Genomic DNA, 13,681 nt, shown 5'->3' with positions numbered 1-13,681 from the left:
GCGACTCCAACCACTAGCAGAAAATATTATTGGAGAATATCAGACGGGCTTCAGACGGGGAAGATCGACAATGGATCAAATATTTACAGTCAAGCAGGTCTTGAGCAAATCGTGGGAACACGACATTGATGTTCACAACGTGTTTGTAGACTTCAAACAGGCATACGATTCAGTCAAAAGGGACAGACTATACTATATATTGGCAGAATTAGCAATACCACATAAGCTGATTAGACTCGTTAAAGCCACAATGGATGAAACTCAGGCATGTGTACGAATACAAAACAACCGGACAGATTTTTTCAAAATCTCGCAGGGATTAAAGCAGGGAGATGGGCTGGCACCAACATTGTTTAACCTGGCACTGGAGTATGCGGTTAGGCAAATGCAAACTGGACGAGAAAACCTACTGACCAATAAAACGGTTCAACTGGCTGCCTATGCCGATGATATTAATATTATGAGTAGAACATCAACAGGAGCACAGGAAGCATACGCAGAGTTAAAAACACAAACGAAAAGGCTAGGTCTGGAAATTAACACAGAAAAAACAAAAATAATGGTACAGACGAGAAGAAATATAATCCCACAAAACATTATGCATGAAGATGACATTGAAACGGTTGGAAAGTTTACATACCTGGGAGTAGAAATATATGCCGATGGAGCAGAGGATGGAGAAATACGAAAAAGGATAACGCAGGCAAACAAAGCTTATTTTGCCCTCTCCCATATATTTCGGTCTAAAAGTGTCCACCGAAATACAAAGATGAGAATCTATAAAACTTTAATTCGGCCAATAGCATGTTATGGCAGCGAAGCATGGGTCCTGAAAGAAACATCCAAAAACAAACTCGACACATTCGAAAGAAAAGTACTGAGGAGAATACTAGGACCTGTGAGGGAAAACGGAATCTTCAGAATTCGATATAACAACGAGCTCTATCAACTGTATAAGGAAACACCCCTGTCAGACTTCATTAGAATACAAAGATTGCAATGGGCCGGACATGTGATACGAATGGGAGAGGATAGGCTACCAAAACGAGCACTGAACGCCAGAATGCAGGGAAAGAGACCAGTTGGAAAGCCAAGAAAGCGCTGGGAAGACACAGTAAGCTGCGACGCACAAGCACTTTTAGGAGTCCGTGTATGGAGAAGAGCAGCCACAGACAGACAAGGGTGGAGGCAAAAAATAAAGGAGGCCAAGGCTCATTTTGGGCTGTAGTGCCGTAGAAGAGAAGAAGAAGCAAAAAAATGTAGATGACGTCATATTTTTGACATTTGACAAGAAATAAACAAATTGAATCTACCAGAAGGTGGAAAACCTGAGGTATTTTCTAGAATCTAGTAATCTAGAAACTACGTGACAAAAGAATTTCAATTGATGTGTTACTTGCTATTATGAACCTATTTAAAATCATCTTACAAAACAGCACCCATCCGCCATTTTTAATGATTACGTTACTGAAACTTTAAAATATTGAAGAGATGTCTTAGAACAGTTACACAAAAATTCAATAATTTAAGATATAGGTTTAGAAAATAATTGAGGGGACATATTTAAGATTCGCACTGTATAAATACATTTAAAAAAAGCAAAACTAATAATAATTAAAAATTGAGCAAATTTAAAAATATGTTTATAAAGAAATGCATTACCTTCATAGTTGAAACCAACTTTTTATTGATAATGATAATAAAAATAACCCAGGAAAGTATTTTCCGAAATAAATTGAAGTTGTCTTAAACAAAAAAGTTTTTATATATAAAATCTCGATATTCCAATACTGACTTTGTCAAGTTTTTAAACATATAAGAACATATACACAAATCTGATGTATAACAAACATATTAAATAGCTGCTACTTTACAAACAGTACATCAGATTTGATCATAATTCACTTTGAGTGATTCTTCCGTTTGATTACTTTATATTTTGATTTTTATATGAGAAGAGTTTTATAAATGTTATTAATGGCAAATTAAATTCCAATACAACTTCTTTCTGTAGTGGTGGTCAATTATTGAACACAAACAAAGACATACACAAAAAATATCTAAATAATTCTCCCGAATATATATATAGTAATAAATATCTTATAAAAATGGCCTCGATCAAAAATTCGGAATGTTCAACAACTAAAATAAAATCTGTTGCGTCCGTAATTTACTATTTGTATAAAGTTCATGACAATTGACAGATCCCTCATGACATCAAACGTCAAAGTGATGTCAATAAGAGGACTGTAATCTTGCGCAATATAATTTGTTTGAGAAAGTGATATAGTACGGTTAAATTCGCATTAATAGAAGGAAACTACTAGAATAGTTATTTTATTTGACCATTGGCGTGCCAAAAAATATTTATTTTAGATTAAAGCTCATAATGTATTATATGGTTTATGTTTTTACTTTTATTTTAATATAAAGAAAAGTAGAAGCTTCAAACAATTCTTATAAAATACAAACAAACAAATGAATGGCACATACAAAGCAAAACAAAAACATAGAAATTTGAATCAGAAGCCTCGAAATAATAAGTGTAGAATGTAGCGGAAGGTGATGATACAATTATATATCAAGAATAGACAAAAACACACTACACCATAAGAATTAAATGAATCTTAAGAGAACTCTATCAGAATTAAAAACTATTATCATAGGAAATAACTTGAGAAAATAAAAATTAATAGGAAAATTGACTCCAATAGTAAATTAAGGATCTGCAGGAGTTTACTTCAGTAAAAAAGAATTTGATCAAAACTTTCGCTGTATCATCTTACTTCCGATTTTCCGTTCACGGGGAGAATGCTAGAAAGATTTTTCGTATTAACGAGTATTTCGTACGAGGCCGTAATGATGTTTTTAATGAGCTTGAACGATTCCAAATCAAACACCGAACGAGCTGTATTCGTATGATCAAACGGTTCTTCGATGCATAGAAATTTCCACTGGTGTGGATCGTTTTTCGGGGCTTTCGTGAATCTACACTCATCTATGGGTAGACTGGAGCCGGTCCGTACCGATATGGCGTAGTGGTTGAAATCGTAATTGGTGTAATACCTGAAGAAGCCGATCAGAAGTTCCGCCAGATTTAGGGTGTTGTCCGATTGGAAATCTTTGATCGTGGGAAGTTCTTCTTGGACATCCATTGAGTGATTTTCCGGAAAAGAGTTGAACTTGTCGGGGATCAATCCGTGCAAGCAGGGCAGAACTGGGGGAACTACTCCACCTAAAATTGAAAAAAAAATTCAGAAAATTTGCCCTCAACGAACTACTCAGTTACTTACGCTGCAAGTAATGTATAACCATCAAAGCCCACGAGTAACTTGACACCGTCATATTCTTGGCATCGTTGATATTATTTGATTGGGCCCATATTTTCACAATAATCACCAAAGGACGGACTCTCCAATCAAGACGGGCGTAACTATATAAGAGATGAGTATTTCGAATTCCCACGGCGTTATTACAGTTTAAGTCGATTTCAAATCCTGTTTCTTTATCTTTGAACTTCAAAATAGGAACTTTGGCCAATATTAACTCCGGATCTGCAGTCACCTCTAAAATAAATATGAAATTTAATCCTGAAAGCCGAAAAATTCCGAAAGGGATTTCCGAAGTGGAAATCGAAACGTCAGTTGAAGAGTTGAATGATTTATTACTGTATAGTTTAAAGAATGGTTAAAAATGATCATAGGACAACTTTTTTAAATTCATGAAAAATTACCAGCAGAACGAATTTCAAAACAAAACTATAAAATTTTTATTCCTAACAAAGTTATTACCTAACGATAAACCTTATAAATTAAACAATTTTTCAGTAGCCATTTTGGGGGAGGAAGCATCGTTGAAATTTACATTTCTTATTACATATCTTGCAAATATTGTACAACTTTGACATTGATTGTACAAGTTTTGAAATCGAGTGCCAATTGTTTTTTTTTTTTTTAATTACTTAAACAAATTATATATAAAATTTTATTTAAAGAGTCCAAAATAAAGCCTTTAAAAAAAAACTTTCAAGAAACAAAAAAGGTAGAAACTTCTATGGAGACAATTTTTTTATGAATCTAAAAAAAAATTTTTTTTAGTAATTTTTGTTTTATCAATGATTTTAGGCAATGAGGTTAAGAATGTTAAGACTTTAGAGTGGCTTCGTATGCACGTTCAGCTTCGTTACGCAACCCGCGAGTGACTGCAGCGAGTTTGTGCAAACGGGAAGTGTAAGTGACATTCACGAACTCTTCGCAACATCGTTGCAGTCACTCGTAGAGTGCGAAACGATGACCTAGACGTGCATTCGTTTATTTTTCAAAAAATCTTTTCTTTTCACCTAACTTTGATTTGGAAAAGTTCCCAATTTACTTTATACAATTTTGGAGTGAATACTTCTTATGTTTTGGACGGATTCAAAATCCTATTTAGCGTGACGCGAAAAATCGAGACGGGTATAGGAACCCGTAATATACATAATACACATACATTACACTTATTATAATTTTACCTATACAATATATTTTTAGGTCAAGTATGGTCAAGTGCTACATATGGTCCATCTTGCTTTATGGCATGGAAACGTGGACTTTGAAAAAAACATCTATCAACAAACTTGAAGCATTTGAAATGTGGTCATTAAGAAGAATGATGCGCATACCTTGGGTGGATAGAGTTCGGAACGATGACGTCCTTAAGAGAGCCGGCGTGAAAAGAGAACTCTTTAAATTAATTAAAAAACGCAAGATTGGTTACCTTGGGCACATATTGAGAGGAGCAAAATATGAAATACCACAGTTAATCCTACAAGGGAAGATCGAAGGTAGGAGAGGAGCCGGCCGCAAACAATTATCCTGGTTAAGAAATATTAAAGAATGGACAGGAATACACAATACAGGCGAGCTGTGTCACGCCGCCAAGAACAGAATTCTAGTAATGAGATAGTCGCCTACGCACTTTGGTGTATGGCATGTTAAGAAGAAGAATATATTTTTTCTACAACAACACGAGTACGACTGGATCGATTTGGATAATTTTTATAAGATACTTATATAAAATAAAGTAAATGAAATTAAATAAAATCAAATAAAATTAAATAAAAGTCAAGCTTAGCTGCCGTTTGCAGTATATCATTGGTGATCTTTCTAGCTACATCAAAAAAGGGTTATACATTGGTATATCTTACTAGCCTCTGGTTTTAGCAAAATTTCGCACGTATTGTTTTCGATAGTCTGATAAGCGACGTATGGCTTTTAGAATTTTTTCTTATTTACATATTTTCTATCTTACTATACGGAATGGAAGCTTGGACATTTAAGAAACAACACATAAGAAAAATAGAAGCGTTCGAAATGTGGTGTTACAGAAGAATATTAAAAATTCAGTGGGTTCAAAGGATTACCAATGCTGAGGTACTACGACGTCTAAATAAGGAGTTAGAAATTATGAACAGCATAAAAAGAAGAAAACTAGAGTATTTGGGTCACATAACCAGAGGAGAAAAATATGAGCTGCTGAGAATTAATTATGCAAGGAAGGATCCAAGGAAGAAGAAGCATAGGAAGAAGACGCATCTCCTGGCTGAAGAATCTTAGAGAATGGTTTAACTGTAGTTCACTACAACTTTTCAGAGCAGTAGCTAACAAAGTGACCATAGCCGTTATGATATCCAACCTCCGATAGGAGATGGAACTTTAAGAAGAAGGCTTTTAGAATCTGTTCCATATCGTAAATATCGTTGAATAACTTCACGTTAACATCTAGATTTCCATGACACACAGTTTTATGGATCATCTAGAGACAAAAATTTCAAAACATCGCATATTCAAACAGTTTTTATATTGGTGGAGATACGTAGACGACGTACTCGTATGTTTTACAGGAACTAACTGGCAACTCGACCAATTTTTATGGTATATTAATTTATTCCATAGTCATATTGAATTTACAATTTTTAATTTTTATTTAAAACATTTTTTCCTGCGGCGTACAGACTCTTGGTAAATCGATTTTATGCGTTTTTATCCCCTTACGAGGCGGTTTTAGGAAGAAGCCCGGGGGAAAAAGTGGTAAATTTTTTTGCATCTTTTTTTTTTGGGGGTCTTAAAATTAATATTCTTGGCAGAATTCAGCTTGTTCGTATAATTTTTAGGGTTCAACTCTCTGACGTCTGGACCAACAAGCGATATAGGAAAAAGGTACCTACCATTTTTGACTAGAAGTTCACGGATCGCATCCAGATGGTGTAGAGAATCCAATCGAGGATCGTTCGCAAAAGGTTTCGTTAGCAAGCACATATCGATGTCACTACTTTCCAAACCGAATCCCGACATGGTGGATCCGACCATAAACAAACCGTAACTGCTTAAACACTTCTGAAATGGAAATTATTCTACATGATACACGTTATAAGTTATAACAAGTTATTTGCACGAATATTTTTAAAAATACATCTTTACCCTTACAATAATATTTTAAACTACTCACCCTTATATATAAAAATAAATCTTTCCATAAGTTAATTTTCATGTCGTACGTTTTCTCTTTTTGCGCCCTATTATTAAAAAGATCCCAAATTTCTTGATTAAGTTGGTCCCATGGTCCTCCGCTAGACAATCCAGGCGGATTGGGTTCTATTTTCAACATTTCCGCGCGAGATTTAAATCGTTCCACTAATCCGTGCGCCCTCTTTATCATCGTATCCATATTATTTTTCGAGTGACTGTTATATTTTTGACGGCCGTTGGAGTTGGAATTGTGGTTATTATTGTTACTGTTGGTATAGTATCTAAAAAGAATTGACAACATAAACGATAGATAAAATAATGTGTTGCTTCCTCTTCTTTAAGTGCCGTTGTAGCAATTTTCTTACGTATCGAAAAAGGCTACTTAGAAAATGCCAAACTGGTTGCATACCTAGTAGTTTGGAATAATGAAGACTGCTATAGCCTTAGTTCATAGTTCGTTTAGGAGACGCAGTTATCAATATCAGGAAAACAAATGTATGTTATTCTACTATAGGAAGAATCGAATTATACTATAAGAAGTGTTTTTTAGGTTTCATCCCATCCTTTTTTCCTCTCATTGAAGAGATTTTGTACCTCTAATTTGATCAAGATAAAAAAAGTGAACAAATTTATTTTAATTCTTAATTAGATGTTAATTAAAATTTATTAAAATAAAGGTATTTTAAACACAAATTGTAGCCTACATTAAAGATAGTACATAATATTGAAACGCCACATAGCCGAATAGATTAGACCAATCAATACAGATGTTAAAACTGGAATATATTATTTCATGCGAATATAAAGATGTTTAACCATTTTTTCCTTTAAAAAACGAATTTCATTTCTTTGTCGAATGTGACTGAATACATTCAATGTATAAGTCTATTTGTACATATGACACTTGTCACATTTTTAACAGGTTAGGTTCCAGAAGTAGTGAATCAATAAAAATGTTCTAAATAAAAAATTAACTAATAATTACTCAATTTACCATAAATTTGGAAGAATTAAAGGAGATTAAAAGCGTACTCTTTGAATAAAAAGTAAAGGGACGTCAAAGATGGGTGCGGACTTAATCGTAGATCCCCAGATTCGTTTTTGGGTGTTTTTACCAATTGTAGTTATTACATTCCTAACTGGTATATTAAGACATTACGCTTCTATATTACTGTCTAGTCAAAAGAAGATTGAACTCCAGCAGTTAGCCGACTCCCAGCTTCTTTTAAGGGCCAGGGCTTTGAGAGAAAATTGTGGTTATATTCCAAAGAATTCCTTTTTAATCAGAAAGCAAGCCTTCAACAAAGAGGATGGGTATTTAATGCAAAAACGCCCCGCGGTGACCCAAAACATGATGACTGATCCAACAATGATGACAGATATGCTCAAAGGTAATCTCACAAATGTCCTACCTATGATAGTGATCGGAGGTTGGATCAATTGGATGTTTTCTGGCTTTATAACCACAAAAGTACCATTTCCACTAACCCTAAGATTCAAATCTATGTTGCAAAGAGGAATAGAACTGTCACATTTAGATGCAAGTTGGGTATCATCAGCTTCTTGGTATTTCCTGAACGTTTTTGGTTTAAGAAGCATATATACATTGGTATTGGGAGAAAATAATGCTGCTGATCAAAGTAAACAAATGCAAGAACAGATGCAGATGACTGGAGCTGCATCTGGAATGCCTGCTGATCCAAAAGTGCCATTTAAAGCAGAGTGGGAAGCCTTGGAAATCACAGAACATCAGTGGAAGATGGCAGACGTTGAAAAAGATATATTATAGAGATTACTTAAATTATAATTATTTATTGTTAAAATTATAGTAAAATGCATTTTTTTTTTGTTTTTTGATGTATTGGTAGATGGTAGACAATTACATTGTTTTTTTAATTATATATTGTTTTAATTATCCTTAACTGCAAGGTAATAGTTGGTGGTAAGCCAAAAAGAGAAATAAAACTAAAATCTGAGAGATAACCACAAAGAATCAAATTTTGGCTGTTCAACAGTGCATCAGGGAAAAAATAATAAACAATTATTATTTTTAATATGGAAGGCAGTTCCATTGTGATTTGAAGAAATATAGCTAGTATTATCAGCGATATTTCAATTGAAATACTTGGAATATCATCAGAGAACAAATCTAAGAATAATCAGACCCAATATTGGTCAAACAAATTCTAGGAAAAGAAAATATTTATATAAATTTTAAGAAATCTGGTATATTGCAACATCTCCCCTCTATATTACTGTCTAATCAAATAAAGACTGAAATTCATGAATTAGCAAACTCTCACAAAAATTTGTGTGCATGGAAAAAATACCGAAGATAGCAAACTATGTTTCTTCGAGTTAACAGGGATATTACAAGTTTTGGTCATGTTGATCGTACAAAAACTGAAAGGAAATTAAGCCAAGAACTGAAACAGTGGAGAAAGATTTCATGTTCACATGAGACACTTATGTTGAAAAACTAACATAATAGACACTTCTGCATAAGAAAAATGTTTAAAATTTAATATAACACTGTAGCAATATGTTTTAAAAATGTTTAAAACATACACACTACTGTTATAGTAGACACCTATGTTAAAAAAATGGGTTTCAAACTTAGTGTAACAGACAATTATTATCTTGAAAAAATGTTTAAAACTTGGTATAACAAAAAAATGGATTTACTTCGTTGGAGTTAAGGCCATTCGATGATAACACTTGAAGGGATTTTAACATAAAAATGGAAGTTCAAAAGCGATTAATATTATAAATTCTACATCTCTGCTTTTGTATTGACATACTCTTTATATACAAATAAAAGGAATATTCATTAAAAATGATATTTGCTAATACTTTTGTTTTTAAAATTGCCAATTTTTTTGCTAAGGGCTGCTCTTCCGTTGATTAACACAGGTCTCGAGCTCATTGTCCTTGCACTATTAGTTTCCTCCTAATGATCTTTAGAACGATCTATCCCTATTAGGGGTTCCCATGACTCCATTTTAGATGTCCGATCTGCTTGATAAAACTGGCAAGCCTCTCAAGCTTGCTCCCTGTCATTACCTCTTTAAGGGTTGTTTAGTGAGAGTGGAACCATTGTAGCCTCCAGTTAGCAAAGGCTGGACAGTCGCCCACAAAGTGTTTGGTTGTCCTTTCTCTTTCCTCACACCTGGGACACATTTCTGATTGGCTGAGCCCACAGATGTTCAGATTTGGGATTTAAAATATGTATTGCCAAATTTTACCTCAAATACCTTTAATGGTAAGCAAAAAACCGAAAAAAATGGCATTTTTTAAGCTAAACAGGGTTTTTTGCTTATTTCTGTGTACTATACATCCCAAATGTCTATATAATTATCACAAAGCAACAGATATAAAAGATTGAGATATTAACAACTTAAATAAAAATTATAAGGAAAAAGAAGCTTAAGCAAATAATAAACAATGGACAAAACACAAAAGACATGCAAACTTAAAAGAAGAACTTAACAAACACAACACATTTAGATAAAAAACTTTTATTTAAATTGATATTATTTGAATTAAGCTCAGGATATTGTGATTTTTTAAACATATCCTTTTTTGATGCTGAAAAAAGGGAACATATATTATTTATCGGGGCTACTTGTCAAAAACAATCTACAAAATATAATAAACAAGAGCTGGTTGAGTGAATAAATTATTAATTGAAACGCTTAGATTTGTCTCAAATTTTTTTACACACTCATTTTTTATTACCAACAAGAATATTCTCAGCAAAAATAAGGAGTAAAATATCTTGAATTTGTTTTAAGCATAACTTTCCATTTGAATGCTAGAAAATTCACTTTTCATGTCAAATTTTCAATTTAACATGATGTAGTAGGGCTACAATTTTGAAACGGCTACTAGTGTATTTAGTGGTGAAAAAAAAAACTTTCAAAATGTGTTTTAAAATATATACAGTTTAGTTTACCTGTGCGTAAAAAACACATATTTTTTATCTAGCATCAAGCATCATTGTCTTCCATGCATGAAACTAAAGACAAACCAGCTACCGCCTGTTATTAAGTAAAGACACATGTTATTTTAATGAATGGTCTAGACTCAGTAGACACTAAAACTAACATTTTACATTCTATTTATTTGATAACATCAAATTTTTTGTAGTACTAGCCACTTTCTGATGCTTGCTGTCGCATTGAGTAGATTTCCGACTTATTTCATATGCTTTAAATGATGACGCATAGGTAAAGAACCATGAACTCAACTGTAGTTTCAGATTAGTTCATTTTGAACAGGCTTTAAATGCTATTGGGATTAACTATTTTCCTTATTCAAAAGGTAATAAATCTTTTAATTTTATTTTCTTATTTATAAATTTTCTTCGAAAATATATGACAAAACATGGTTTATTGCTGAAATTATGTTAAGAAGTAACTCACTTTATGAAAGTTCATTAAAAGCTGTTTAAACTGGCAGTTTACTGCTTCCTAAAAATTGTTGTATTGGAGCTGAGATAAGGGATTACATATTCGCGTCTCAAGCCAGGCACTAATCTCAGTCAGCTTGTAACTTATTTGCATTCTACATAAAACTCTCTTGGTATATAGCACAAAAATAACGAATAAAATTAATTTTAGTTAAATAAATTTAGTAACAAAGTATTTTTGTAATTGTGCTACATAAAATAAAGAGTTTTAAAATCAGCAAATATTATTTACTACCAATTCAATCAGAAATTCTTTTGACGAAGGATTCTTCAATCCAAGTCTTCATATTCAGCATTTCAATAAAAAACTGTTGGCATATTTGTATTTTTTACATATTTTGATAATACTTGCATATATAATGTGCATATTTCCTTAATTTTTTTGTGCATATTTGCTCATCTTTAGTAATGAAGCATGTTCTTATTTTACAGTGATCAAAATTCTAAATATCTGAATAGAAATTTGTATTAAAGAATTGTAAAAAGCAAAATAAAGTACGCAAAATGTCACACAAATAAAAAAAGTTTTAAACTGTGATAACTTGACATGGAATTACTCAGCTGCTTTTGGAAAAAATAGCAGTCCTAGTTAATGAAATATTGGCCCTTATATGTGTATGAACTGTTGGTAATAGTAAAATATAGAAATATAATATATCTATAATTTAGAGAGAAATAATTTACAATAATAATAATATTCAGTAGTTCATATCAAATTACTTTTAAACAGAAATATCAATTTAAACAAAACTCATTTACTTTGACCTACTCTAAAGCATTTTGCCAAGACACATAACAGGAAACACATTGACTTCAACTGTTACCTGTTTTTGTTGTAATGTCCATTACTGTTGTGTGTACTGTGATTATGTTGTACTTGATAATGAACATTAGATGAATGGTAAACACTTGGAGAATTATGACAATATTTTCCTACTACTACAGTTTGTTCATCAACTCTATTCACAGAACTTCTTAAATTGGTAGGTTTTACCCCTTGAAAAAAAAGAAGAAAATAATAGAGAGCATTGATGGGTGCTCTGAAACAGTAAAGTAAAAATATTGAGAAATAGTATTTAATGACAAACTGAAAGAACAATTCAATGTTTCCTGTATCTTCTAATCTTCATATTTATTAGAAAATACTTCTCTTGTAGTAAATATTATTTAGAATAGTCATATATTGTACCACTTGTGCTGTGTAATCATCAACAAACTCAAAAAAATAAAGAAATAAAAAAAAGGAATATATCGCATTCATTAAAAAATGGAAAAAGGTAAAAAATATTATCCTTTTTTCAATTTTAAATTTAATATCAAATATTATAAAAAATCTATGAAACTTGATCTACTAAACCTCAGAAATCTGTCTATCAGTAATCTATCCTATATAGAACGGTTTTAATAATGTTTTAAAGAATTAAATCAATTCTTTGTGGTGTTTGTCCATAATATATCTATTTTCATATTGAATATTTTGAACATTCAAGGGAATTGGATGTTTTTTTTAATCCTGCAAATTCAGTAACACTCTTAAGTGAGAAATTATATTTAAATGATATATTTGAATCCAGTAATCATAGGCAAGTAATATATATTTGTTAAAATGTTAATCAAGAAGTTAAACTCTTAGTAACAGCAGTAAACAGACCACTAATTTCAGTTATTTAGTTTTTTTCTAAGGTATTATATCACCTCTACTTATGTCTAATAAATTCATTATTAAATACATATTAGAGATCTACACACATAATACATTAATATACTTACTGCTTTCTGGAGGTGTTTCTCTTGAAGAATAAGAGGTACAGCTTTCATCACTGTCATATCCTTTGGGGGATATAGGTCTATAATTATCTCGTTGCCTAGGGGAGTCTCTAGGGTGGTACTGCTTTACCTTATTGTTATTATAATTGACAATTTTGTGGGGAGGAGGAGGCATCATAGTTAGTGGAAAACTAACGAATGTAACATTTGGATTTATTACCTCTAAATTTCCCATATCTGATTCTAATTTAATAAGTTCTAAAATCCATATAAATAATATTTTATTATCCTAAGATACATTAGTCATTAATATGACTTATCATAGTCATATTTGAGGCTGATTTTAATATGGGAAAGTACAGAATGTTTTTTAGAACGTTAATTTTGACTGTTTTATTAATACAAACTCACCTTTATTATTATTTAACACTTCCAACTTATCTTTCTCGGAGTGTTTCCTATAGTTATTTAATGGGTAAGATTTTTTGGCGAGAATATCATAAAACATAGTGTCTGAGAGTATATTTAACTTATTATTTGTCATAACTTGAGGCTCCATTTCTATATCAATAAAAAAAACGGTTTCAACTCATCAACAAGTTTGTTTTTTGATCACCAAAAAAATTCTGGCCGAAAATAAATACTACTAAAAATACACCAATTATTTTAGACTTGTTTGTTTTTTCGTGTAAACTATAATTTATACCATATTTATATATTTTGAATAATATCCCTACTGGAACTCAAATGACCTATTACGCGAATATAAACTTTTTTGTGACATTTATATTAGCACCATTTTCGAGAAAGAAAAAATTGAGTGATACCGCCAAAGCGGTTGCGCTTGTAATCAGTGCTACCAACCATGAACAAAAAAAATATGTGAAAAAATAATTGAAACGTAAATTTAAAATTTTTGATTTTATTGTAAATATTC

General features: G+C 31.9%; 2 protein-coding genes across 2 annotated transcripts; one reads left to right on the top strand and one right to left on the bottom strand.

Annotated features, from left to right (window-relative positions):
• Nucleotides 1-2,772: 2,772 nt before the first annotated feature.
• Nucleotides 2,773-13,534, bottom strand: LOC140439180 (poly(A) RNA polymerase gld-2 homolog A-like). Its single transcript, XM_072528918.1, has 8 exons — nucleotides 13,451-13,534; nucleotides 13,156-13,390; nucleotides 12,748-13,002; nucleotides 11,802-11,973; nucleotides 6,487-6,787; nucleotides 6,206-6,374; nucleotides 3,294-3,566; nucleotides 2,773-3,235 (listed from the first exon to the last, which is right to left on the bottom strand). The coding sequence occupies exons 2-8, from the start codon at nucleotides 13,301-13,303 to the stop codon at nucleotides 2,778-2,780; spliced, it is 1,776 nt and encodes a 591-aa protein (XP_072385019.1). The 5' UTR covers nucleotides 13,304-13,390; nucleotides 13,451-13,534; the 3' UTR covers nucleotides 2,773-2,777.
• On the top strand, nucleotides 7,405-8,405 carry EMC3 (ER membrane protein complex subunit 3). The gene has a single exon (XM_072528922.1). It carries the CDS (start codon nucleotides 7,570-7,572, stop codon nucleotides 8,293-8,295), a length of 726 nt encoding a protein of 241 aa, XP_072385023.1. The 5' UTR covers nucleotides 7,405-7,569; the 3' UTR covers nucleotides 8,296-8,405.
• Nucleotides 13,535-13,681: the final 147 nt, after the last annotated feature.

The sequence above is a fragment of the Diabrotica undecimpunctata genome, chromosome 4 (assembly GCF_040954645.1).
Source record: "Diabrotica undecimpunctata isolate CICGRU chromosome 4, icDiaUnde3, whole genome shotgun sequence".
Lineage (NCBI taxonomy): Eukaryota > Metazoa > Arthropoda > Insecta > Coleoptera > Chrysomelidae > Diabrotica > Diabrotica undecimpunctata.
The sequence above is the reverse complement of the archived record's forward strand: the minus strand, read 5'-3'. Positions and strand labels throughout refer to the sequence as shown.

Coding starts and splice junctions, on each gene's coding strand:
- EMC3 (XM_072528922.1), top strand. CDS start 7,570: ATGGGTGCGGACTTAATCGTAGATCCCCAGATTCGTTTTTGGGTGTTT.
- LOC140439180 (XM_072528918.1), bottom strand. CDS start 13,303: ATGGAGCCTCAAGTTATGACAAATAATAAGTTAAATATACTCTCAGAC. Junction 13,003..13,155: donor AGTGTTAAATAATAATAAAG/GTGAGTTTGTAT, acceptor TATGGATTTTAG/AACTTATTAAATTAGAATCA. Junction 11,974..12,747: donor AGAAACACCTCCAGAAAGCA/GTAAGTATATTA, acceptor TTTTTTTTCAAG/GGGTAAAACCTACCAATTTA.